Source organism: Dreissena polymorpha, chromosome 2, assembly GCF_020536995.1.
Source record: "Dreissena polymorpha isolate Duluth1 chromosome 2, UMN_Dpol_1.0, whole genome shotgun sequence".
Taxonomy (NCBI): Eukaryota; Metazoa; Mollusca; class Bivalvia; order Myida; family Dreissenidae; genus Dreissena; species Dreissena polymorpha.
The window spans coordinates 145,545,637-145,572,138 of record NC_068356.1 but is presented as its reverse complement, the minus strand read 5'-3'; the positions used below and the strand labels follow the sequence as shown (position 1 = coordinate 145,572,138).

General features: G+C 34.4%; 1 protein-coding gene across 1 annotated transcript in view; it reads left to right on the top strand.

Annotated features, from left to right (window-relative positions):
- LOC127870156 (uncharacterized) overlaps positions 1-24,323 on the top strand; it is a 54,283-nt gene extending 29,960 nt beyond the window's left edge. Inside the window, exons 3-16 of the mRNA XM_052412813.1 lie at positions 1,318-1,382; positions 7,527-7,601; positions 9,067-9,146; positions 14,134-14,254; positions 14,705-14,796; positions 15,124-15,250; positions 15,648-15,761; positions 16,348-16,555; positions 16,944-17,008; positions 20,765-20,872; positions 21,055-21,231; positions 21,727-21,815; positions 22,155-22,296; positions 22,737-24,323. Coding sequence (XP_052268773.1) covers positions 1,318-1,382; positions 7,527-7,601; positions 9,067-9,146; positions 14,134-14,254; positions 14,705-14,796; positions 15,124-15,250; positions 15,648-15,761; positions 16,348-16,555; positions 16,944-17,008; positions 20,765-20,872; positions 21,055-21,231; positions 21,727-21,815; positions 22,155-22,296; positions 22,737-23,056 — 1,783 coding nt within the window. The 3' untranslated portion in view covers positions 23,057-24,323. The remainder of the gene's footprint in view (positions 1-1,317; positions 1,383-7,526; positions 7,602-9,066; positions 9,147-14,133; positions 14,255-14,704; positions 14,797-15,123; positions 15,251-15,647; positions 15,762-16,347; positions 16,556-16,943; positions 17,009-20,764; positions 20,873-21,054; positions 21,232-21,726; positions 21,816-22,154; positions 22,297-22,736) is intronic.
- The last annotated feature ends 2,179 nt before the right edge of the window (positions 24,324-26,502 follow it).

The following is a 26,502-nucleotide window of genomic DNA, read 5'->3' as shown; positions in this document are numbered from 1 at the left end:
TTCTTGTATAACACACGGTCTTCATTGGGCCAATCGGTCATGTCGACTCTCTGTTCATCTGAAAGGACGAGGGACGTCTTCCTTTTATTTAAGCGTCTGTTTTCGTTGGTGTGGCTGATGCTTGTAGACCTACATTTGAAGCGGAAGGCGATCTTGAGCAGGGCATCGAGCTTGTTTTTTCTTGTTTCTGTTGTACTTCATCGGTAGCGGGTGGTTCTCGTAAAGATTGTTTGGAAACTGGAAACCCAACGTTTACGGTACGTTTTATTTTGTTTGGCATTTTGACGTTTTAGCGTCCACAAAATACCAGGTTACATGTCGATATCCGATTGCAGAATGATGGAATCAACGTGTGTTTGTCTGTGTGTGCATTTAAGCAATACCTGCAATGGCCGGCGATGGTTTAACTGAAAGAATTTAATATTAGTGTGGTATTGTGCTGTTATGGAAAGCCGGAGAAAACCCAACCGGTCTGGTTTTTCGACAACCAACCAAACTCACATACTGCCGGGAAATGGTATTGAACCTTGGTCGCCTAGGTGAGAGGCGCAAGTACCAACCGATGCGCTTACCGGCCAGCCGAACTGAAGGAATCAACCTGCTTTTATATAAAATAGTGTCATGTTGGGTCCGTTTTGCTGCCGTGTTTATCCTAGTCGTTGACGTATATGTCCGGGATTGTTAGTGTAGATGATGTGCATGTCCGTCTTTATCCGGGACTATCCGTATATCTGCTTTGTTGTTTGGTCCGTGTGAATACCATTTTGTCTTCGGGGTGATGGTCTTCGGAAGACCGTCGACGATGAAAAAATCCAAAATGTCCATGGATCGTCGCGGATCTTCATGCAAGAAAATCCGGAACGATCTGGGACTGCCGTGTCCATCCGCGCCTATGAGGGACTGGGGCTTTAGTCAAAGTAGTCGATATCGGTATGCGAGTGGTCTTCGGTTGATATCCGCTAAGAGGGATGTCCACAATAATTTTATATTGATCGTTGTTAAGCGGCCCTTAAACAACGAACTACTATACGTAAAAGTATACTGCTGTATTTTGATAATACTGGTGCGTACGAATAATAATACCACAAGCGCTTTTGCCCAAGTTTTTACAGCAAAGAACGAACACAACAAAGAGCTGTTTATTGGCTGACAAATAATTAACATGCGACAATTGCGATCATTCTTACATAATGAGAATTTATTTGTTCAAATACTATCAGACATATATTTTGCTATCTTAAGCGCATATCTGAAACTCTTAGATTAACAATTATCGAGTTAGAATAAATTATAGTATATGTCGTTTAATTGTTTTAGGCAACCGACGTTTGTGTGTCTGAAATTGGTGAAGCGTAGCGAAACTATAATACAGGTGATGGAAGGTAAGACAAAAACAACTCACTGACCTGTCTTATATTGTTTTTGTTGAAAGTTTTTGTATGTTTTTCAATAAGTGTGTTTTTAGTTGTATTGTTTAGGCACCTTTTGTTTGTGTTCATAATTTAATGTGTCGGGCAAGGCTTAAGATTTTTAAAATTTAGTTTAAGTAATGCATTCTACAAAATACATTTAAGAATTGAATAGCATTTTTCTGCATTTCATCGGCGTATGAACTGTCGGGAAAATTACGCCTAATTTGCATAAACGCCGACGGCGTTTATGCTTAAATTAGGTGTATTTTTCCCCGACAGTTCATACACCGATTAAATGCAGAAAAATGCTATTTAATTCTTATAATTACCACACAAAATGATCTTAAAGCTGAAATTCTATCGTAGTAAGGGTCATAAAAGTCATTTTTAGTCTAGCGTATTAATCTATGTTCAGTTTCGGTTTCATCTCCGTCAAACGGGTACATCGTTGAAGTTCGCGCAAAAAATATTACGTCATTTCGCTATTGACCAATAAAAAAAACGCCATTAAGTTGCGCGCAAAACATAACGTCATTTTGGCAACTTGTTTATGACCAGAAAGTAGCGCCATGAATATTCATGTTTAAATTTGCATACGAAGTGGGTTCATCGGAAAATGAAAAACCGGTCACGTGAACAAATTATCCAATCAGAATGCAGCATTCATATGAATGTGACGGAAGTTGTAATTATTAATACAATAACATAAGGCCCCACATCGGAAAGTAAAAATTCCTTTTTGTTTTCAAATTAAGTGTCTGAGCTTTATAGAAACGTTATTTGGAAATAATCAGATATAATCTACTATAGTTTAGACAGCTGGTAAATATTTACATTTAAAAACCATTTTGTAATTGTAAAATGCATATTTTCTATAAAAATAAAATACAGTGCAAAATTAAATACAACATACAATAATTTGTCGACTAAATCCATGACTGATATGTACATAGTGGTCATTTTTTTTACATATTTGCTAGAAGCTTACCATAACTATAAAATATTTAGGTATACGATAATGCTAGTGAATATTGTGTTGAATAGGTGTTTTTCAGATTTAGGATTGTGTAAGTAACTGGTTCTATCTCATTAAAATCTCACCCAAACGTTCGCTAAATGATTTGTAATTGTAATGATCGAATAGGATCGCATACGAGGAAACGTTCTCGTTATTGCTTTTATCCTTATAAAGAAATAATTTTGACATTGCTTAAATACCATAGTATCATAACCTTTTATGCAATGTCATCAGATCGTGTAGGCCGATATTGTAATACGGCGCTTCTTCGGAGACTGGAGTTGCATAAACTCTCGTTAATGTGTTTGTTGATAAATTGCATTGAAGTTTACATTGTGTGACTTATTTTTTGTGTTACGTCGTTTTGTAAAATAAAGGCAATCACTCATTTACGTCACATGGGAACAATGGCGTGTATTTCACCGAACTGCAGACACGTGTTAAAACAATAAGTATAGTGCCTCTTTTTATGCAAAGTAAAAACTATTAAACTATAAAATCTTAAAGAAGAAAATACTTTCAATTTAAAAACTTTTTGTTTTCTTAGGACAATTTTAAATTAATAAAAATAGTATATCACTCCGCTTTATTCGAGATGATTGCTTTAAGAATCACTCAAAAGACCCAAATGAATACAATAAGGATATACTTTATTTTCACAATATATACACCAGTATTAAGCAGTCTTTATTTCCCTTAAACAATACATAAAGGTCAAATAGGTTGATCTTTTAGTGATATCTCCAACGTTTCGCTGTTCTTATTTTCTTCAAATATAATTGGACATTTAAATGGAGAGCGCAAATTGAAACACAATCATTTTGTCAATTATATCATTTTTTAAAAGATATATATTGCTTTCGTGATGTGTATTCCCCTTAGGAAATGCTGTCTGTTCTCTGAAAATTCTCCCAAAAATATGTGTTGAAGGTTAGTAGTAACAAGCAACTTTTAAGGCAATACATTCAAAAGTCCCAAATTTACCACGGAAATGTGTCTTTACTAAACCATGTATGTAATTTGTATAATTATATGTTTCGAAAATGCAAGAGGCACACCAAATGCGTTAGGAAGTCGTGACTTGGTTCTTGTTTTTACAGATATGTATGTCAATGCACAGCCAATAACTTTCAAATTTACTGCTTTTAGCGAATGATAAGGCTGTCTTAATGACCCGAGTTATCGTTCAACACGTGCCGCCATCATAATGGTTAGTGTGTTTCACCGATGAATTGATTGATATCAAATAAAGAAGTTGCAATTATAACTGTATTTTCGATATTTGCACTTGAGTGTTATGTCGATAATTTACATTTCTTCAAATATCATATTTTGCTACGATATTTCAGCTTGTGCACTCGTGTTAAGGTAGCGCACCTCTTAATGATTTCCCGCGATTTCTTCGAAGGTTGAAGAGCCTACTATTAGGTGCCGTAGCCTAGTGTTTAAGGCGATAGACTAGAAATCTTTTGGGATATTCCCGCGCAGGTTCGAATCCTGCCGACGACGTATACTTTTTTGCGACGCGTTTTATTTATTTTCTAACGTAATTTGATTTAATATGGCATATAAGCTATATTTATTGTTAAATATGTTGCAATTTTTATGCACATTCTTCAATTATTAAAATTAAAACAACGTTATGGCGAAATTGGGTGATTTACTGTTGAAAATACGAACCATGCATGTTGCATTTTATTTTATTTCAAAAAGTAAACGGTAAATCTGTCTATTTCTTGGTATTTTTGCTGTATATAGTGTTTCTATAAAAACTAAGTTTAAAATATGACTTAAATGATACTATTTTGAATTTTATGACACTTTGTTTTTAACCGACCCAATTTTTACTTGGCTGAAATCACTTACATTTCATGGCGCTCTTCCATAGATACAAATTTGTAAAAAATAAATGTCTGTAAAAGAATACTTATTTCATCTTGTTTAAACTTTAAACACCTTTACAGCATCTGTACACACCAACTGCATGCCCATATTTGGAAATTTGAATGAATTATGGAACTTTTATATACCCCAGGGGTGAAAATAAACTGGACAAAAGCCGAGCGTGGGGGTGGTTTTGAAAAAATCGGTATATTTTTTTAAAAAGCATGGAAAGCCTACCTACAAATTTGCATGTAGTTCAATGAAATGATGCTGATTAAGAAAATAATTAATTAGATTATATTTGGATATGTGCCCATTAGAGGTGCGCTACCTTAACGTTAACATTTTACAGTGTAATAATTGTCGTAAAATATATCCTGATCAATTATTGGGACTTTTTTAGAATGCAATTTTAACATTTCGCTCATTGTTCTTCGTTAGGTACTTTTTTCTTGCTGGGATGCTCCTAATAGAGAAGATGACAGTATCTGATTGTTTTGTGACCAAAGTGTTCAACGTTTGATTCTTGAGTTTGAAACTGGTGCTTAGTCTTTACACATTCTTCATTGCTGATATATCATTCATCGTGGAGTATTGAGACATGAAAACGCTTTCAAGTTAATTCGTAATAACTATGGCCAAACATTTAATGCTTTCGCTATCTTGTGTAGACATGAGAAATGTCCGCGTTTTACAAACAATATAAAGATTATAAACATATATGGCAATTTTAATGTAACATTCACACATAGTTCGGATTTTGATTGACTAAAATAAGTTCAAATTACCAGTGACCATTTGAAGCAAATATCAAAATGTGTTATTTCATCTGTTTGAAACATTTCGAACCGTAACGTATGTAAGTGTGCTTGAGTGCTTTTGTCCGTTCGTCTGATTCAGAATTTACTTTTGTTTTGTTTTTATTAAACCGAATATTACAATAAAATGCGTTTCAATGAGAATAATTTGTTGCAAAATATATTAATTGTCTGTTCGTGCATTACCGTTTCTTTAATCTATAAAATCGTTGATTATCGCGTGTGTTTAAAAAAGCAAATTCCGAACTATCTTATCGATGAAACGTCAAATTACTATTGCACAGAACCAAAGAAAATACCAATGGCGCAATAAATATTGTTCTTTATCTCAAAAGCCTTTGATCTTATATGAACCGCGATTTAAGCTTTAGATGCGCATCGTTCTGATCGATTAGTCAGATATAAGATCTTCACCAGTGAAAAAGCGAGATTATACGATTTTTTCTTTGTGTTAAATTGATATATATTGATAAAATATGTTACAATAACACAAACTAGGCAAGAAAGATTAAATATTGAAGACGAATTTCATAAAATGCAGCTAAGACAAATTAGCGCCCCGAGCCGATTGTGACGAAGATATTTCGTACATATTTTCCTTCAATAACCGAAGCATTCGTCTTTTTAATAGGATCAGAGTTAGTGTTCGTACGTCGTATGAATATATATCGTTGCAGGAGTTGAACCGTAAAACTAAATTTTGATTCACACTGTACATGCATGATATACATGCTGGCGAATTCGACTGTACAGATTTCAGAATTAAATATCTTGCTTATTTCGCATTTTCGACACATGGTCTTCTTAACTTTTATTTTAATTTATATTGAAATATGTATAAAATAAGTTTTTACACACAAAATCGAATAATCTCGCTTTAAGGGTTGAATTTTAATGTTAAAATGTATGAAACGTGTGTAGTTTCTTCGAGTCGTTTTTACTGAAGCGAACATCCGCGACCCTAGAATAGACTATTGACATTGACTAAAATTGCATGCTGCATTAAGTGAGGTTTATATACGGTCCCCTGGTGTGTTTGGTTGTCAGAATACTGTTGTCTATGTGGTTTCCGCAATATCATTGTAAAGCGATAATAACCGACTTCAAAAAGCTTTGAATTACCGAACAAAGCTTTCTATATGAAATGCTGACTAAATTACTAAACGAAACAAAATGACACGCCTCTGATTATATTTATTTTATACGCTGTGACGTTAGGCTCTATAATCAAAATGTAAGCATTTGTATAATTAAAAAATAAAATCTTGTTTTTGCAATATTTTTTACAGATCTATATAAAGGGTTTTTCCGTAATTATTGCATACCTATCGGTTTTTATATAAGACATCAACAGGACATACCTGCAAGCTAAAATGTAGCTATTACTACTTTGCATTGTTAGTCTACTTACGAAAATATCAAAGTTATAATTTCAATTCAGAAAACAAACTCAAGAAAAATAAAAGAGCTCTTTCAACTTATGCTGCGGTTCAATAAGAAATTCAAAACAATTCATTAGACGGATCTGTTTTCTTGCCCAATGGTATTCTTCCCCGCGAGAATTCAATATGGATAAAATGTCAAATGCTGACATGTTTACAACACAATTAGGTTGCTCTTGATCCAATAAAGTTCTCTTATCTTCGAGGTATTTCTTTTCCTGAAGGCTAAGAGATTTAAGGCACTGTTAATTTTAAAAATATTGCCCTACATCTCTGTGTGGTGCGTTCACACGCCGGACCTCAGTTGAACCGAACAAGTGGAGACATGAAATTGCGTCGGTGTTAAGCTTAAAGCGTTCAATGAGTGCGTACATATATGTCTATCATGCACGACATTAAACATGTCATCATTGCATCGTAAACTATGAATGTTCGAATTGTTTTAGGCATAAACTGTCACTTTGTAAATAGGACTTCAATCATTGTTTTGCCATTCTGTTATTGGTGGCTTAGAATAGGTTGTGTGATGTGTTAAAAACTTGTTTGTTTGAAGAAATGTATATACATTTATATTCATTTCAGAACAATTTGGATAGTTTTTTGGACTCAATAAAAGTGTTTAACATAATTTCCAGACTCAACATTTTTCATTTATATAAATATATATCAGCAAAATAATCATGTGTAATGCAAATTCTACATGCATTGTTATTAAAATCAGGATAGTAAATATCATAAATAATAATACAAATAAAGCGCGCTTTTGATTGAAACTCTCTACCGACAACAGTATTGGTGGAATGTTTGCCCAGTTTTTAAATGTATGTTATGCCACTTGAATATGACGAACCCTTACACATGGTCTTATTAAACATTTCATTTGGTATAGTAAATTGATCGTGATGTTGCGTGCCTACAGCTTTTGTGAGGATTGTGTGCCTTTAATTTGCAGGGCCAACGATGGAAAGCAACGACCCGAACTTGTGCGACGAACGAAAGCTTGTATTTGATGAATGGCCATGGATTGGTAATGACTTCATAGTTATATCTTAAATGTATTGTTGATGACACAACAAATGCTTCGTGCTTTTGTTTAAAGACAGAAACGTTAATTATTATACACGCTTGCAAAATGACTTATTTTACCACTTTGTAACTTTTAATTTGATTGTAAATCACTTAGAGGTTTGAATTGCACAATTTAATGAAGTAATAGTAATTTATGCATATTATGACGGATAGAAAACGAGTGGTTCTTAGTTAAATTCCTACTGGGATACGATTTATTTGCATGTTTTTATTGAACGCATAAGCGAATACTTGCTCCACATAGAGAAAGGTCAATGCAATATACCTTTACTTTTAACAGTCATGAGGAATAAAACAGAGAGGGTAATCACGTGACAATCAAGATGGCGACGTATCTCTTCATATCGACTTTTGTTTCGCATCGAGTAAAGTTGATATATAGAGTGAATATCAATACGATATAAACTCTAATCACTTGCTTGCCGATATTCCAAGAAAATGAGATGCATTTTAACAATTAATACATGTAAAAGTAATTAAGGGTATACAACGGCATGGCATGTACGTTGCATCTTGTTCATCACGTGATTACTCCCTCTGTAAATGTATGGATCATCCATTGTGAAGTGTTCCTAGAAAATTCATATGTTTATATTGATTTTATTGCATATAGATTCTATATGCTTTTTGCAAAAGACACATTTTTATCAGTGTATATCGTCTGTTGTAAACCAGTTTACCTTTGTATATGCTAAGGAATGAAGGAATGTGATAATTTGGTCGTACAATGGAAGATAAATACCGTGAAATGAATATCGACTTTGAAACATGGTCTAATATCACATACACGGCCGTTAATCACGGCGCACCTCTTTAATGAGAGGCATTAATAAATGAGTCTATGCAACTTCCGAGTTGGCGCTCAGGCCCGGATGTTTTGAAATTTCATGGATAATTTTACAGGTCGATTAGGTTTTATATGGGTTTTTTTTTCAGCATATATCGCATTGTTTTTACAATAACTTGGCATAATGACGACCGATTTGGCGAAATAATACCGCGTGGAGTAAACAGAGTTGTAGTTTTATCTTGTCGAAAACACAACATATGTTTACTTTCATGTCGTCATTTATATTTCATTGTGGATTTGTTTATACCGTTTACGTTTGTTTGATTTCAAACTAAAGACTGAAACAAGGAAAATGATGAAGCAAACATAATACCAGGCTTGTGCATGAAGATAAATGTGTATGCTCGACTTCAACACAGGGACGGGTCAGGTTTTCGTAGTGTCGATAAAAAATACACCTGTTCGTATCCAACGCTAACATAGTATTCCCTTTGTATAGTCGGCATATAACTACTGATAGCTAGCATGTTGCACAAACAGAACTTACTGATTTAAGCATTTTAATAAAACAAGATTCAGTTAAACATCACATACCTCATGTTGTTTCCTGCAGCCCCGTGGCGGAAGGAGGTGGTCACGTGTCCCATCAGTGGAGGATTTATGTTCAGGACCATGAACAAACTCACCACGCAGGTAATTTTTATGTTGTTGTTACAGTTTTATTATATTACTTTTTGTATTATTGTTATTATTGTAATTATGATGTTATAGCATACATGTAGGTTCATCTGAAGTTTTTTTGGTGTTGTATGGGTCAATGAATAAATCAAATATATGTTCGATGTCGAGCTATATAATAAGAGCGAACATGTATCTTATGCCATATGCGAATTCGCGCAGTCTGGTCAGAAGCTACCCTTTCCGCTATTAAGTCACGCAGGGTTGTGTGGTCTCATAACAGCATAACTACTGACCGGTCTGTGCGAATGCTCAGGCGTGTCATGCTCTACTGCACATTGAAACACATGGCATAGGACACATTTTCGCATGGCGAAGGGTGTAAACTGATAACATGGATTGAATTTTTCACTAAGTTAAGCCTTATTGATAATCACAAGATTTTATGGTACATTATGGTATATACATTACATAAAAAGTATTTTAACACGCACAATCGAAATAATTAATGTATTTTCGTCTTCATTCATTTGACAAAACTGATGCCAATGTGATCATTTAATACTATGATAAACGCGTGTCCAATACGAGATTACATTTTTGAACACAAGTTTGAAAATGCTTTTGATTAAAATGCTGGACTTGGTAGTTATACGTAAACTTTTATAGTAACAACCACACAAATATTACATGTTTCTACATATTTGCGGTAGTTTATCGATTCACAAATGACCTATATATCTTTTGACCGGTTCGATTTGCTACCAATTTCATTCTAATTTATATTCTTGAATAAGTCTCGGTTTATGATGTTGTAGTCGCATGAATTCGGATATACAGTCAGTGAATGAACAAAATAAAGGAAGAGGAATCGGCGGGTAAGCAGAGCGTTTGTTCTGTCTATTCGCTGACATTTTCTTCATATTGACACTTACAATATTTCATCATTACAACCATTAAACCACTGACATGTCAGCTTAAAGCATGGATGTGTGAATGAGACTAAGATACTAATTATTGTTAAATTTACTTCCTTGATGTTGTCGTCGTATTCCAAGTTTGAGATATGTTTTTGCAGAGTTAGATGGGTTGTTTGATTGTTTTAGACGCAAGTTGTTAAAAAATTATCTATTTTGCCCCAGGCGGTCGTATTAGCATACGGAATATGATATTGCACTGCTGTCCTTCACTATATGAATTCAACTTATTTATAATGGCATATTTATTATGAACATAACAGTGCATATACCTTTACACACCCACATCATTTAATATATAATTAATTCGCCTTGATAAAACCTCACACACATGTAAATCTATTTAAACAAAGTGTTACCATATATTTGAATATTTTAACCTTAATGTAGGTACTAGTTTGCTACAATTTATATTACTGCCTGTGTGATAGACATTTGTGGAAAGTATATTAGCTCAATTACAAAAATTATAGTTGTGTAATGCTTTTCCATATTCTGATTATTTTGCAGTGTTATCCAATTTTGGCACTTATTATTATTACATGACGTGTTGAGCAGATAATCTATATTATCCGAAGACAAACACATACCGTTTAAGATATTCAAAAACACTAAACGAAACGAAAAATTCATCCAGAGACTCAAAACCTCAAAAACACCAAGCCCAGTTGACAATATCCTTTACGAATTCATTAAGTCTATCAAACACATTTACAAGTTTAAATTTAATAATTCAATCAGTCCTGGAAACGGGCTTTACCCCGCAAAGTTGGTAAATAATATTAGAATCCCAATATTCAAAACAAGAGTGCCAAACTGTCACAAGATACGCCCGTTTAAAGGCTTTGGACAACTTGATAACTTTACCATGACCCATATTTGAACTTGACCTACATATCATCGAGACACAACTTCTGACCAAAGTTGGTGAAGATCTGATGAAAACTACTTCAATTAGAGAGCAGACACCATGCTAAATACTTGAAATGCACTAAGTGACCTCGTGACCTAGTTTTTAACCTGGCATGTCCCATATTTGAACTTGACCTACATGTAGATATTGTCTAGACACAACTTCTGACCAAATGTGGTTAAGATCGGATGAAAACTACTTCAATTAGAGATCGGACACAATGCTAAATGCTTGAAATGGTTTAAGTGACCATGTGACCTAGTTTTTGACCTGGCATGACCCATATTCGAACTTGACCTACATATTGTCTAGATACAACTTCTGACCAAGTTTGGTGAAGATTGGATGAAAACTACTTCAATTAGAGAGCGGAAACTGCTGTGGACGCCGCCCGCCCGCCGCCAATGTGAAACTATAATACGTCCCGTTTTTTAAAACGGGCGAATGAAAAGATGATCCAAAAGATCCGAACAACTACTGAACGATTGTATTCTCCGCTGGTTAGGAAACCTCTTTACATCTATACTTAATGACAGGCTTGCTGTATTTTTAAATGACAATAATAGCTTAAACGAAAATCAAACTGGTTTCAGAAAAGGCTATTCATGATCTGACCATATCTTCACTTTGTACTCATTAATAGAAATCCTGAAAAAGTGAAAACAAAAACAATTATGTGCCTTCCTAGATTTTGCACAAGCCTTCGATAAATTATGGCGTGCTGGCCTATGGCATACACTACTCAATGATAAAATTAATGGCAAATTTCTGCAATTGATTCAAAATATGTTAAAGAATGTATAAACAAGCATTTCTGCAAGCGGTAATATATCCAAGCCCTTTATCTCAGAAATTGGCGTTAGACATGGAGGCACCATAACTCTTTTAACTTTTCTTAAAAGAACAATTTTTAATCATTACTCTGTTCACTTTTCTTAAATGTCTTACTTCGCATCTCAAAAGCTACATTGGCAAAGAGTTAACTAATCCCCTTGATATATTCCTGTGGCCTAAACTTCTTGCCCTTTATGCTGACGACACAGATATTGTATCAAACTCACAAACTGATTTTCAAACCAGTCTAAACATCTTCTATAGCTACTGTGATAACTGGCATCTAAAAGTAAATTTAAACAAAACTATCATAATATTATTCGGTGCTAAACAAAAGCAGAACGTCAATTTTAAACTAGGTAACAATCCTGTCGAGATAACCAACCGTTATCACGACCTAGGCCTAACTCTTTCTAGCAATGATTCCTTCCGTAATGCCAGAAAACACCTAGCGGAACAAGCAAATAAAGCAATTTACCTCTTATACACACATGCAAACCAAGGAGACCTGCCCATTGACCTTACCCTAAATCTATTTGACCACACTGTCTTACCAATCTTAACATATGACATCACATAAATCTGAGACATTTGGCTTCGAAAACATAGATATCATTAAAAAGGTTCATAACAACTTTCTAAGTAAAATCACTAATGCTAGAAATTCAACCCCAACGACGTTTTTGAATGGAGAACTTGGCAGATATCCTATAGCAATTAATATTAAATGTAAAATATTCTCATTCTGGAACAGACTCTAAGCAAGCAAAGAACATACAATATCTCTCCTAATTTACAAATATATTATGGATTTTCCAAACTCTAATTTTGAGTGGACTAACAAATGTAAGGAAATTCTCACATCAGTATAATTAAATGACCTACATTATACACAATTTTAATAACACAAAATAATATAAAACACCAAGTTTAATCTTAACTCCTAACTAACTACTTACTAAAACTTTCTAACAAAATATCACACTCAACAACAACAAACACACAAAGGACAAATGTGTATAAGTTTCAAACAAACCCATCCTTCGAAAATGACTTAATTCAACTCACCAAATCTGAATATACCTACCTCTTTATATTCCAACCACCTAACCACTGGCAGATAAGATCGAACCCCATTTGATCAAAGAAAATGTACAATGTGGTCAGGTTGGCTTTGAAAATAACTACCTTTCAAACTGTGCCTTCTTGAACCCTGAAAAAGAACAATCCTTGGGACATAAACTGCCTGACGCCACTCTAAACACAATAATATCATCCGATATCATACATATACATATACATAAAAACACTTATAAATTTATTCGCTTTATCTTTAGTAAGTTCAAGACATTAACTATAACTTTATTTTTCTTTTATTTTGACCAATGCCTCCAATCATCAACTTTGTTATTTGTTGTTGTTGTATTAAATAACTGTTTGTTTTTCTTGTACCACAATGTTTAATATAAATAAACTTGAACTCTCTGTTTTTCTTTTGAATATTATTTGTTTCACTGTTAGTAACTGAAGGTGTATGGGATATACACCCTCAGTAATTTCATACCATACGAGAGCTAAGATTTAAGATGTTGCTTTTCGATCAATAGAAATTTGTAGTTGATCAATATCTGGAAGAAGTGATTAAGCAGTTCGTGACAATACACGTATGGCTCTTAATTTGATTCATGACACACTTCTCTGCTGAATACATGTGTTTACAGCCAATCAAATGATGATCAAATGTCATCATTAATTATTTATATGGGAAACTTTTAACTGTAGATATAATTTTTGTTACTTTACATGAATCGTGAAACATTGCAATGCTTTTCGGATAACAAATTATTATACGCATTAAAATACTTATGTAATAGTTTTTATACAAAAGTATAACATGGAAATAAAAATGCCATACGGTATATAAATAATGTGTTTCGAGATTGCCAAACTTTGCTAATGCATACATACACATGCCTGAATGACCTCACAAGGTACACGCACATCTCGATCCGGAATTGTAGTTAACTCGTTACAATTTTAGAAAAGACACTTCTTTTATTCTCAGAAATTCACTTCCACGTTCGCAGCATTTTCTAAAATTACCTAAGCTTAAATTATTAAGCTTGAATAACGACTAAGGAACTTTCCTTATCTCTTATTTAAATGAGTAATAAGGAGTTAGGGCAAGGAACCAACTTACTATCAATGTGTCTATGCTCTTTTCAATATGACTTGCATTTGTTAAAAAGTCTAGTATCACAAATATGTATCTCATCAGGATTTCTGTGAAGACGAATGGCGGAAATCTCGTCTGGAGGTGGACTGTGCCAAGGGCGACGGTCTGCACTTCATAGCGCCACGAGGTAGCAGGTGCAATCCCTTCTCATCAACGTCGGAAGGTGGGCAATCTGAGCGATATTTGTATAATACAATTTTTATGTTGCAAATAGTATTAAGCTGTAAAGCCATTATTATGTGTTCGGTGTAGGTGACCACTGCGCTTGTAAAACTAATTCAGGTAGTAAGTTTTTTTGTTTAAGTTATGATGATATTAATGGGTTCGATTAGTGTTATGATGGTGGTGAAGATGTTTGTTGAAATGATGAAACATATTTATAAAAAATGTCAATAATTATGAATTATTATATATAATGATGCATAATGATAAAAATAAAGGTGACATTAATGATTCATGATGATTATGGTGATTGATGATGATTGATGATTGGTCATTAATGATGATGATGATGATGATGATGATGATGATGATGATGATGATGATGATGATGATGATGATGATGATGATGATACTTTATTGATGATGATGATGATGATGATGTCCTGTTCAGAGTCCAAGTTCTACTGTTGGGCCGGCTGGCAGGAGAAGACGTACACATTCCTGGTGGTGGGAGACAAATCGGGACTTCCACAGTACTGTCTCGTAAGCAATACTGTAGTTCAATTTCTAGAGTAATTGCTCTTTAAATAAACTGCAACCGGGCTCTATGTTATAAATTGCTTATTTAATAAAGAATTTAATTATTGTGCATATGTGAGTGTATGTTGCAAAGACAGAAGGCCACTTTCTTTAAATCAAAGTATTTTCTATGTTTCCCTTTCTTTTCAAAAAAGACTTGTCGATGTCGACAATAATTTTATTATCCGACAAAAATTTCATTATTCCTAAATATTACGGCATGACATAAAGCTAATTACTCCTTTGTGTGATGAAAGACATATATGTTAATATATTTGGATCTGTTTTCAGCGCTTCCCTCGCGATATTTCTCACGAGTTCACGGTAATGGTGTACTTTAGTGTCCTCTGTCCGCTGCAAGCAGACGGGATGCCGCCGACAGGGATAGAATATCACGAAATGCAAGTGGAAACATTAGGTAAAGAAAGTTGGTGAAAGTAAATATATGTTTTACGTAGTCTTTCGTTGTGTATACTCTTCAGACTCTAAGTAAGCTAATGATCGAATATGTTATTATGAGCATTTTTTTTTTTTGCAGTGAGAGTTCCTTATATCTGAATTTTTATTTCTATATACTTTTGACTAGACATATGTCAAAGTTACCTATTAACATAGCTTATCTGTTGTTGTTTTTTTTGTCAACGGCTGTTGTTGGTTTTCTTTTGTCAAAACTAGAATGATTAATCTATAAAACTATGCAGTAAAGTGGCAATATTTAATATTTATACGCAAACCCATGGTTATTGCTGAACCCAACCTTTGTTGCAACACAAAACCCCTGATCTATTCACAATATAGTATGTTCTCGTCCGTAGTTGACCGCTGTGTGGACGACGATCATGACCGCTGCGATGAGGTGGCGAGGAAAGGACAGTGTAAGAAGGAGGAAAAATATGCCGCACATTGCCAGAGGGCGTGCAATAAATGTGGTAGGTATATATCAGGAGTGGAACTATATCGATTCCTTTTAAACGTTATCGGTTAACTTTGATTTCATCGAAAGCCTAGTTCCTATAGTGAAGCCATAGATTCCGTTTTTTGGTGCAGTACGTGGTGTCACTGGGAAGGTCAATTGAACCACATCAGAATAAACGTTGCCATCTGTTTTACACCAGTTCCGTTAACAATTACGATAGTTTAATGGAATTTCAGCTTTAAAATTTGATGTTTCACTTTAAGAATTTTAACACAAATTTCTAGGAAATTTTACAAAAATAACTTTTTGAAGGACAAGTGTATTTAAGAATAAAACGTAATAGATATGTATTATATCGACTGAGTGTCCATTATTTTCAAAACTATATATCTATATGTAAGACTTATGTTATAAACATGGTTTGTGTTTGTGTTATAATAACTGTCTAATTTTATCACCACAGTGTTAAAACATATTGTTTAACAATGAGATATAATATAAACTTGTTGCCATAAATTCCCTTGTTTAATAAATCATATGATACAGTAACATGACCGCTTTGGAACTTAAATAATCTTAAATATTTCTGTTATTTTTAGGAGAGCAAAATAACTTACTGGATATCACGTGCCCATTTTCATCTAGCGTCCAGGGCGACTGGCTGTATATCGACAAACATCACAAAGAGGATGTTCACATCAACCAGTCGACCGTAATTTTCGGCAGACTGGGCTCATTTCTATGCAAAGAAAGAAGCGTCTTCAGTGATAAATTGTTTAAAACAGTCACATTGTTTGATAACGGCTGGTAAGAGACACATTGCTAGTCACAAGCAACATGTACCTCATCATCATTATATTCGTTAACATCATCATATTGCTGATTTTTTTACTCTTAAGTAATACCAATATTTCCATCGGGGGCGTCATCATTAATATTGAAATTACCAATGTATTCGTAATCGTAACGCATTTGTCCATTCTATGACAAATTCTTAAACCACAGAAAACATTATCGTGCTACTATCAAATGCCTTATAAAAATCATCGTGTTATTCGTCACCACCACACCATCTCACTATCAACATCAACAACATCGTCTCGTCATCAATGTCTTCATCATGATAACCATCAGAAGCAGCAGCTGCGTCGCAATCTAATTCATCTTCTACAGCGTTTATGTATTGTTATTTCAGCGCCATGAGATACACCTGTTTTGAATTCCAGCGACGGACCAACAACGTTTTGCAGGTTAGAATAGGTAAGTCATGCCATTGTGTGAGTTCGCCGTGGCGTAATGGATAACGTATCCGCCTAGCGATCGAGAGGTCAACGGTTCGATCCCCATTCGGGGGAGCGTTCCCTAGATCTTCCCCAAAGAAACCAGGTACTGGTCATAGGCCCAGGAAACGGACTGGAGAGCGTCTATAAGCCTGTGGCTTTCGATGCAATCGAGCTAAAATAAATATGTTTAAACTAAGTGATAACTAAAAACAAACCGCAATTAATACAGATTCGAATCAAATGGACATAAATAAAATGCATTACATTCCCCAACACACTGTGATCGCTATAGCAAAATAAACATCAACGTTCATGTTTTATAGCAAATACCTTTATTTCGAGTAAAGTATGGTTACCTGAACTATTTGGCAGAATGATCACGTGTATGTGATGTACATGTAATATCGGCTAAGGTGTCACACCTGGTGTGTCTATTGACTTGTCAGCAAACTTGTGGAAATAACCAATCAATATATGAATTTATATAAAATGTGTTTATATATATTTCAATATAAAATTAAATCAAAGTTCAGAAGAATATATGTCGAAAAATGCGAAATAAGCCAAATATTTAATTAAATTGAAATCGAAAACGGCTGTAAGGTCGAATTCGCAAGCATGCAAATCATGCATGTACGATGTGAATGTAAACTTAGTTTAAAGTGATATTATGGGCATTTTGCTCTGTTGATTGAGCTGAAAATAATTAACAGGCCAAAGAGTTAGATGCCCATAATATCACTTTAACGGTTCATTTGAAATTCCTGCAACAATATGTATTAATACGACACACGACCACTTACTCTGGTCCTAATAAAAAGACGAATGCTTCGGTTATTGTAGGAAAATATGTTCGTCACAATCGGCTCGTGGCGCTAATTTGTCTTTGTTGCATTTTATGAAATTGGTATTTAATGAATACTTTTTCTCGCCTATTTTGTGTTATTGTATCATATTTTATCAATATAATTTAACAGATATAAAAAATCGTATAATCTCGCTTAAAACGAGTTCAGAAATTTAAACGAATTTCCTGAACGAGTTTAATCAAATATGGTATGATGTGACAACGAGTGTCAGATCTTTTTGATCACATGCTTTTTAAATGAGCAAATTAAATAAATATTTACGCAAACATAACGATAAATCCAGAATGTTGTTTACATTTCGTGACGTCATTTGACGTTGCAACGTCATTTCCGCAAAATAACAAAATGCGATTGGTCAATAAACGAAAACTAAGCCAATGGAAACGCGTATAACGTTCATTACACATGTGTAAGATACAAATATTTTAATGGTTATATTACATGGGAAACAGGGTATGGCATGTGATAAAGTATTTAATTTATTTTAGAAGAAAAAGTATCATATCATCTTATCTCATAGTGGCTCGTGTGGTAACTAAAACTCTAATTTCATTTAAAAGTGATATTATGGGCATCTAACAGTTTATAGGTGTCTATCGCAACCGTTGTTTAGTTTTGGTGTTTTCACTTCATATACACTTATATTTGTTAATGCAGCATCAACATACTAAAACAATATCCCGGAAAGAGAAAAATAATACATTTGAATATCAACCGTACTTTCGTTTGACAACTGATCATGTATATACGATGTGAACCTAAATTTAGTTTTAGTGCAGATTCGTTCATACTACACAAAGACAATTTTTGTTTTAAGGATCATTTCGGCTTACAGGACTGGGTGAGTCATGTAAGATATCGAATATCAAATATATTTGTAATAAGCAACTGGAAGCAAAGTGAGTTGCAGACAGGTCAGTAACCACATTTTAACTAACTTTTTTGACCTTTTAATTCTTTTCAGCTCAATTCAACAGTGAAAAATGCCAATAATATCACTTTAAACGTTACGTAACACTGTTTATCTAAAACGATATCACTATGTAAAATGAAAATATAATTTGAAATACGCGTTTCTAGAGAAATACTATTTATTTAAAGAAAGATTAACAAGAAATAATGTTTTTCGTAATCCCTGTAGATTGTAAGTAATATTTTTCCGTGTCATTTTTTTCATCTTCTTCAATCAAACACGTTTTCGTCTTTGCAAATACAGAAACTGAAGGACCTATGTGAATGGGCACGATGTATTGAACTCATTTGGACTTGTTTGACGTCTCTTGTCTAGCGAAACTAATTCATCATACAAATGAGTCATACTTTGTGTTTTTCCAAGTATACGAATGTCCTTTCAAGGTGTATCGTAATGAATACTATCGAACATTATTACATATAAATAGTATAATATAAATTTTAACTTAATGTGTTTGACAGTATATATACATGTAGTTTAAATAAATAATTGAATGATGGCTATACTTAATAGATTAATTGGACATTATTATGTATAAATAAAAGCATTTAATCTTGAAAATTATTAATACATCTTTTTGTATAAATCGAATTTAAGAAAATATATCATAAAATTTTATATCATAACAGCCAAAGTTATAGCAATGGAATACATCTAACTACGGTAAAATGGCAATAACACGACATACTAGTAGCTCTTTTGAATAATATTGAACCGATCTGTTTGAATTTGAACGTTTATGACATATTTAGTTTAGTAAATTATAAGTACACAAATCTCTTTCGACCATATCATTTTACATATATATTTTATTTTTAACGGACTCTCACAAGTAGTCAAATTGACAATTATTCAACTGTTTGCTTCATATTAAAAAATTAAAATAAATGAGCACTGTACATCAGGTAGCGAAATAACTTTAACGACAAAGACTCGTACAGAAAATACATTTGCGTATATTTGTTAATCACCAACAATATATGTATAAGTATTAATCGTAACAAACGCGAAACGAAGTTATAAATTTCAGTAGATGTATTTCTATTGTTTTCGTTTCATTCTTGACAAAACGATGAATGCTTATGAAGAGCTTTAATTGCATTTTTGTAACAGGACGGCCCGCCTTATGGTAATGCTGATAGTTCTTTTTATTCAGATGTAAGTGGTTTGAGCACAGGTGTTTTTTCCGCTTATTCTACTATTGTTATTATAAATATGTGAACAGGTCCTTAAATTGCCCTTCACATAAGTTTTTATAACAGTTTATGTCAAACTCATTTGGGTCGTGCTCTGTGGCAATCGGGTTTAATGCATTTGCGTAAAGTGTTGTCCCATATAAGCCTGTGCAGTCAGCGGACTGCACAGGCTTATCTTAGACGACACTTTATGCACATGCATTAACCCCTTTTTAAAAGAGCACGGCTTATTTATAATTACTCGCGTGTAAACCCTAGTGTGAACATATGAACTGTCCGTAAAGAAAACCTTTGTAATTGATCAATAGTAAACACAATAGCGCAAAAAGAATAATGTGATTCCAGCCAGTTCAGAATGGTACAAGCATAAATCTGAAATTTACCATACATTGGATCAATCCAATAAGGGGTGGCCTTACTTGATCGTCAATCTAACGCCCCCACCCCACCCCTCCCCGCTTCAAAACAAAGCCACACACACTTCTCAACGCCTCATTTTTAGTACATTAACGTCAAATTGAATCATAGTCCTTATTCGTCAAAATAGTGATTAATTTATCAGTAAATTATAGCAAAGTATAATTTAGACTATATCCTGGTCCTCAAACATGCAGTATCGTTGTTTAGAGAGAATCCATATCAACTTAGAAACTCATTCACAAGGAACTGTATGTAAATATGATGCCCCCATCCAGGGCCGAGCTCGCGACTGGACGCCTCCTTTACGGACCTGTGTGTGTTTGAGGACAACATAAGCCCAGTGGTAGACGGCTACCAGAGCAAGAACATGAAAAATCTAATCCGTAAGTTCATAACAGCGGCGTTTGAAATTGGTTTAGGAAATTTTTCACATTTTGTTGCCGTATTTTTCTTTTAATAGATATAATCACATGATCCGTGTCAATAAAAAGTCATGTAGCAATCTTTGAACATTGGCATGTCAGTTTGCGAAATGAGATATTCAGCGAACACAACCATTTTACAGTTTCCGGTCGACTTCGTGACGAACACTGCGGTTTCAGTCACTTGATCCCATTCAACGGCAGTGTGTACGGAGAGCCGTGTGCAGGAAGTGTCTCCGACTGGGACTCGGACGCATGCGTGACACGAGGAGTCATCACCCTTACCTCCGACAGCTGCAGTAACCTGGAGAAACCCTTGGGTGAGTATATGTAAATCGATGTTGAGCAGTTTGTCTGTATCAAAACTTGTGTTCGATTGTTCAATGTATTATCGGCACGTTTGGAAATGGGTTCAAAATACGTCGGACTTGTAGTGCGAGGACTCGACTGGAACAACACTTTACGCTTGAACGAAATATCATGAACGCGTAAAGTGTCGTTCCTGATTAGCCTGTGCGGACTGCACAGGCTGATATGGGACGTCACTTTACGCACATGCATTTAACCCCCTTTTCACTGAAACCGGCTCATATGTATTTCGATACCTACAAGAACGAACAATGCTGTTTATAATGCATATATCTAAACAAACCTCGCTTTGCAGAACTCAGAGTGCGGACTCTATTTACGTTGTGTATTTGGGTTGTTTTACAATTTCATTTTTTTCTCTGTAAATCTTTGTCAATGAACACTGCGATACGTAAACATTCGACGCTATGTATTTCGAGCATGTGTAGTTTTCCTTCCGCTCACAGAGTACCAATGCCTGGCGTTTCTAAGCGATCATCCATTGGAGAAATTTCTCATAACCAGATCCCTCGTGAGTGGCGAATATAACTGCTGGGTAAGTACATGTATGTAAACATATGCTGCTTCAGCTACTGCTACTGCTACTTCTATTAGTACAACTATTACTAATTCTACCACTACTTAATAATAATAATTAAAAAAATATAATAATCATAATAATAATCATCGTCATCATCATCATTATCATCATCATCATCATCATCACCATCATCATAATCATCATCATAATCATAAAAATCATAATAATAATAATCATTATAATAATCAAAATAATAATCATACTAATAATGACGATGACCATGATGATGATGGCATAAGTGATTGATACTTATAACATTGTGTTTAATTATTTCCTAAATCCGGTGTAATGTAGATTCTTACCAGCTTCTTATGCGACACGTGGCGCTGGCAGTATCGCGCCCTGTATAAGCTGGACACGCCCCAGTGCCTCGCCCTCTCCGACAGCGCATGCGTATTGGACAGGCCACCTGATCTTCTGCTCTACCTTCACGATGGTACTGCTAAGCAAGGATGTTGAAATTTTTAAGTGGTTCCCTAATATTACGAAATTGAAATAAAATCGCTACATCTAGTATGTCAGAAAAATTATTAGGTTTAAATAAAAAAAGCCAGTAAGACTTTGTAGGAAAAAAATCGTTGCACATTTTCTGAAAAATAAATGCATTCAGGTTTAATGAAAATAACCCTTTCAGCCAATGTACGTCATCAAGTCTATAAGTTAAATTTATGCACTTAATATGTTAGCACTTTTTACCGTTGATTTTATATCTTTGGACCCACACGTTCTCTTAGTGAACATAATTAATGTATATCTATACAAGACTCCTTTTGTATGCTTTACTGGTGTAAAATGTATTGACAAAGAATGTTCGCTCTGCTTTTCTTCTCCATTTATACATCTACGCGTTGATTTGTGTATTCTTATTTGTTACAGAGGACAAGACTCGTCACTGCAAAGGTTTTGTGAGAACGCACATTGCGCCATCGGAATCAACTATGACTTCACTTACTAAATCCAACCCAACACAAGTTGACAACGATATCGTGGATGCAAATATGCCGTACCTCGGGTCCGATACTGGGTCTAAGTCACACGGGATATACCAGATGGACTCGGTTGGACGAATAGAGAACATGGCGTCATCGAACGGCATCAACATCATGAAGAACTACGTCATACAAGCACAAATTGCAATATTACTGTTCCTTGTTCATGTGACAATAATAACACAAATAATCATCTTTCCGACGTGATATCGATTACCAAAACATTAAGAATTTCCATAATATGTGATATATGGTAGTTCAAGAAAATAAATACCGATACAATAAGACACACTTTATATAGAAGAAACTGGGAGTGGCTTAAAGTTTATGATCACAAATAACTGTAACTATGCTAATGTGTGTTAATAAAAACGGTGTTTCCCAAAAAATCTTCGTAAGTTCATTTGTATTGATAACCTTTAAAGGTGCGTTATTCATACACGTTTCTATGGCTTAAATTCAAAGCCTTGAAGTAAGGCCAATGAGTAAGTTACAGTAAATCAGTCACTATTGCCAATGAAATATTTTCAATCATCGATACATTCCGATATTATTTTGTGCAAAATATGTCGAAATTTTGATTTATTAATTTGATTAATGAACACGATGTGTAAATTTCACTAGAAGAAAAGCAGCATCATTTGAAAACCGGAATATTTTTTATCGACACATATTGCATGCGATTAAAAAATATCATATAACACTGTTGTAAAGTAGAAACTAGTGTAATGATTTTAGGAATCATTATCAATGTGTTTTGTTAAATGATGTATACGATGTCGATGTCTTCATTGTTTCTGTTTTGCTTCATTTTACCTTGGGCATTGAATATATGCACACAGCTATCTCACACTTCGAAATAGTCAGTATTTCAACGAGTCCTTCAAGTATTGGTAAATTATTTGATCGAATAAAATAGCATGTAAATGTTGAGATTTGTTAAGCATCGCTTAATTAACTTTTTGTGTATTAAAGACTAACCAGGTATTATTTATACCAATTAAATGCCCCTAGATGTCTGACATTCTAGTTTGATTTTCAGTTTAGAGCATTCGCATGTGCATTGAAAACTTGTACAAGTACGGTCAACTTTACTCACATTTCGACACGGTTAGTTTGTACGCAATGCTACGCCCTTGAATAACCGATCGAGTATTATGATTATAAATACGGAAACGCAATGGTGGACTACCTTAAATATGGTATAATAACAAGTACAATAACGATTCTATGCACGCTATAGTATACGCTGATTATATTTCTTTTTTTATATACGTCTGGTAAAAAAAAATCCCTGAAAATCTGCTACCTAAGGTTATTACAGTTATCTATAGATGTTTAGATTTACAGTCTATACCCAGTCCCTCACCTTTGTATACACTGTTTGTACAGTGGACTTAGTAATTCACACGTTTCATTTGTACTTTTCAAATGCTATGTATATATCAACCATCGCCTGTGATCGTTTGTGGGTGTCGAGAAACAAAAAAAATCAAATAAAACTATAATTATTATATATGTGTGATTGTTATTTGTAATGATATGTATTGTTAAAGAAATACGGAATTGTTATGTAAGGATTGTTCATACTAATTTGTAACAAATGTCGTACAAATGCTGTTGCAACGAAATAAAGACGTGGATTGATATATTGCATATTTAATCTTTTTTCAACATACAAGTAAATGTATCTGACATATATAAATTAACTGTCCTTACGAATCAATATATTAAACTACAAAACATGTTTCAATATTTGGTCCCGGTTGGATTCGATATCAGGCCTTCAACATTCGAGCAGTTTAATAAGAATTTTACGCAAGGTGCATGATCACGTGACTTTGTGAGGTTTCCACTTTTAACTTTAATGGATGTATACACGACGGTAGGGCCAAATAGTCATACACAACAGAACGACCGCAAGCATATACAATTGACTTCAATTCTAAACATTTAATGATATTCAATTGCGATTTGGAAAACAAGAAAAGTGTATATCAACATAATACATTCATAGTTTGTTAAACATTCAATTTGTAAAGTAAATGCAAACCTGCACCAGTCAATATAGTTGACAAAAAGTATTAACGTTGGGGATTGCTAGTGAATTTATTCTGAAAAAACAAACAGTCGATTGGTTCAATCATTTAAGATCGCCTTACTAAAATATATGCAAACTGAAATTCCTGTTGCACCAGCATTAGATGATTCTTATGAGCCGCACCTTGCAAAAACGGGTCTTTTCTCCATATGCGGACTACGTAGCTCTAAACCAGATAAGACCGGCCAGAAGCTACCTGGTCAGCTTGTATCACCACCAAACCCTGTGTGACTTAATACAGGACAGCGGACCTCCTGGCCAGATTTGACGAATGCGCATTTTTGTTCAGAGCTTAATTAACCGCACATTGAATAAGAACCATGTTCAGTGCATTCGATCTAAAGTTTAAACCGGTTTTAATTAGCTCCGAACCCCACACTAGGATAATGTGCACAATATTTAAATGTTCATGTTTATTAAAATAAAAATTGTATATGGGATATAGTATGTCCACGTAGAAAAACTTGTTTTTCGTTTACTTTACGGCTTTCAACAAAAACATTATTACTTACATTCTTAGTATATAAGATAATTAAATTCATGACATGCACATTCCCATTTCCTGCACATTTTCAATTTGTTATGCATACGGGACAAGTAGAAGTACCGTCACGATGCGACTTAAATGTCCTTTTTCAATTATGTTTTCGTACGTATTTTAACGAACAGAACGGTGTATGGTTATAACAAATCCGGTGAATCCGGCCACACTAAAACCTTTTTAGGGCTTTGAAAAAACGTTAGTAATAGTTTATTCATTAACAATTGTATGTATGCTTATTATGTGTTATTATATATATTGAAGCAACGGTTCAGTATACTGGCTTTAAAATTGGATAAAATGACTGCTTAAACGGGAAAACACGAACACTTGTGGCCAAGTTTAGCTACTTCAAAGACAGAGAAATGGGTAGGAAAAATGGAAAGAACTGGACGGCACGGGGTTTCGCGTCTTTGAACAATATCCTCCGGAAGTGATACAGAAAAGTCGGGTATTGGTCCCAAAAATGAAAGAAGCCAGGCGGCTGGGGAAAAGAGCGTACCAGGGCCCCGTTTCATCAAAAATGCGATGCGATATCATAGCCGATCGCTGATTTTATACCTGCGATTGTGATATGGTTTAAAATGCGTTTCATGCAACATGTCGCAGATTCTTGCCGGTAGTTTTGTGTGATAAGCGATAAACGCGCACAGTCTACTATCAAAATATCGTCGACAACGGGCACCTGCTGATCTCGCGCCACCTGTCATATTTGACAGACGAGAGGTAAACAAAATTGACAACACTCATTAAAAATAGAAGTGCCGCTTGGCAGCCGAGAGAACTTGAAGAACTGTTGGAAGGCATACAACAGCACTTTGAAGTCTTGTTCGGAAAGTTTTCCGCAAATTTATCGAAGAAGGACAAACACCGGACATGGTTGGAAATTGTACAAACGTGAGCTAAAATTTACATTGACATGGCTTATAATTTTCTTGTTAATTTCACATTAAATTGGGGGTCAGTTTGAAACATAGTTACATTGGTATGACATATTCACGTTTAACAGGT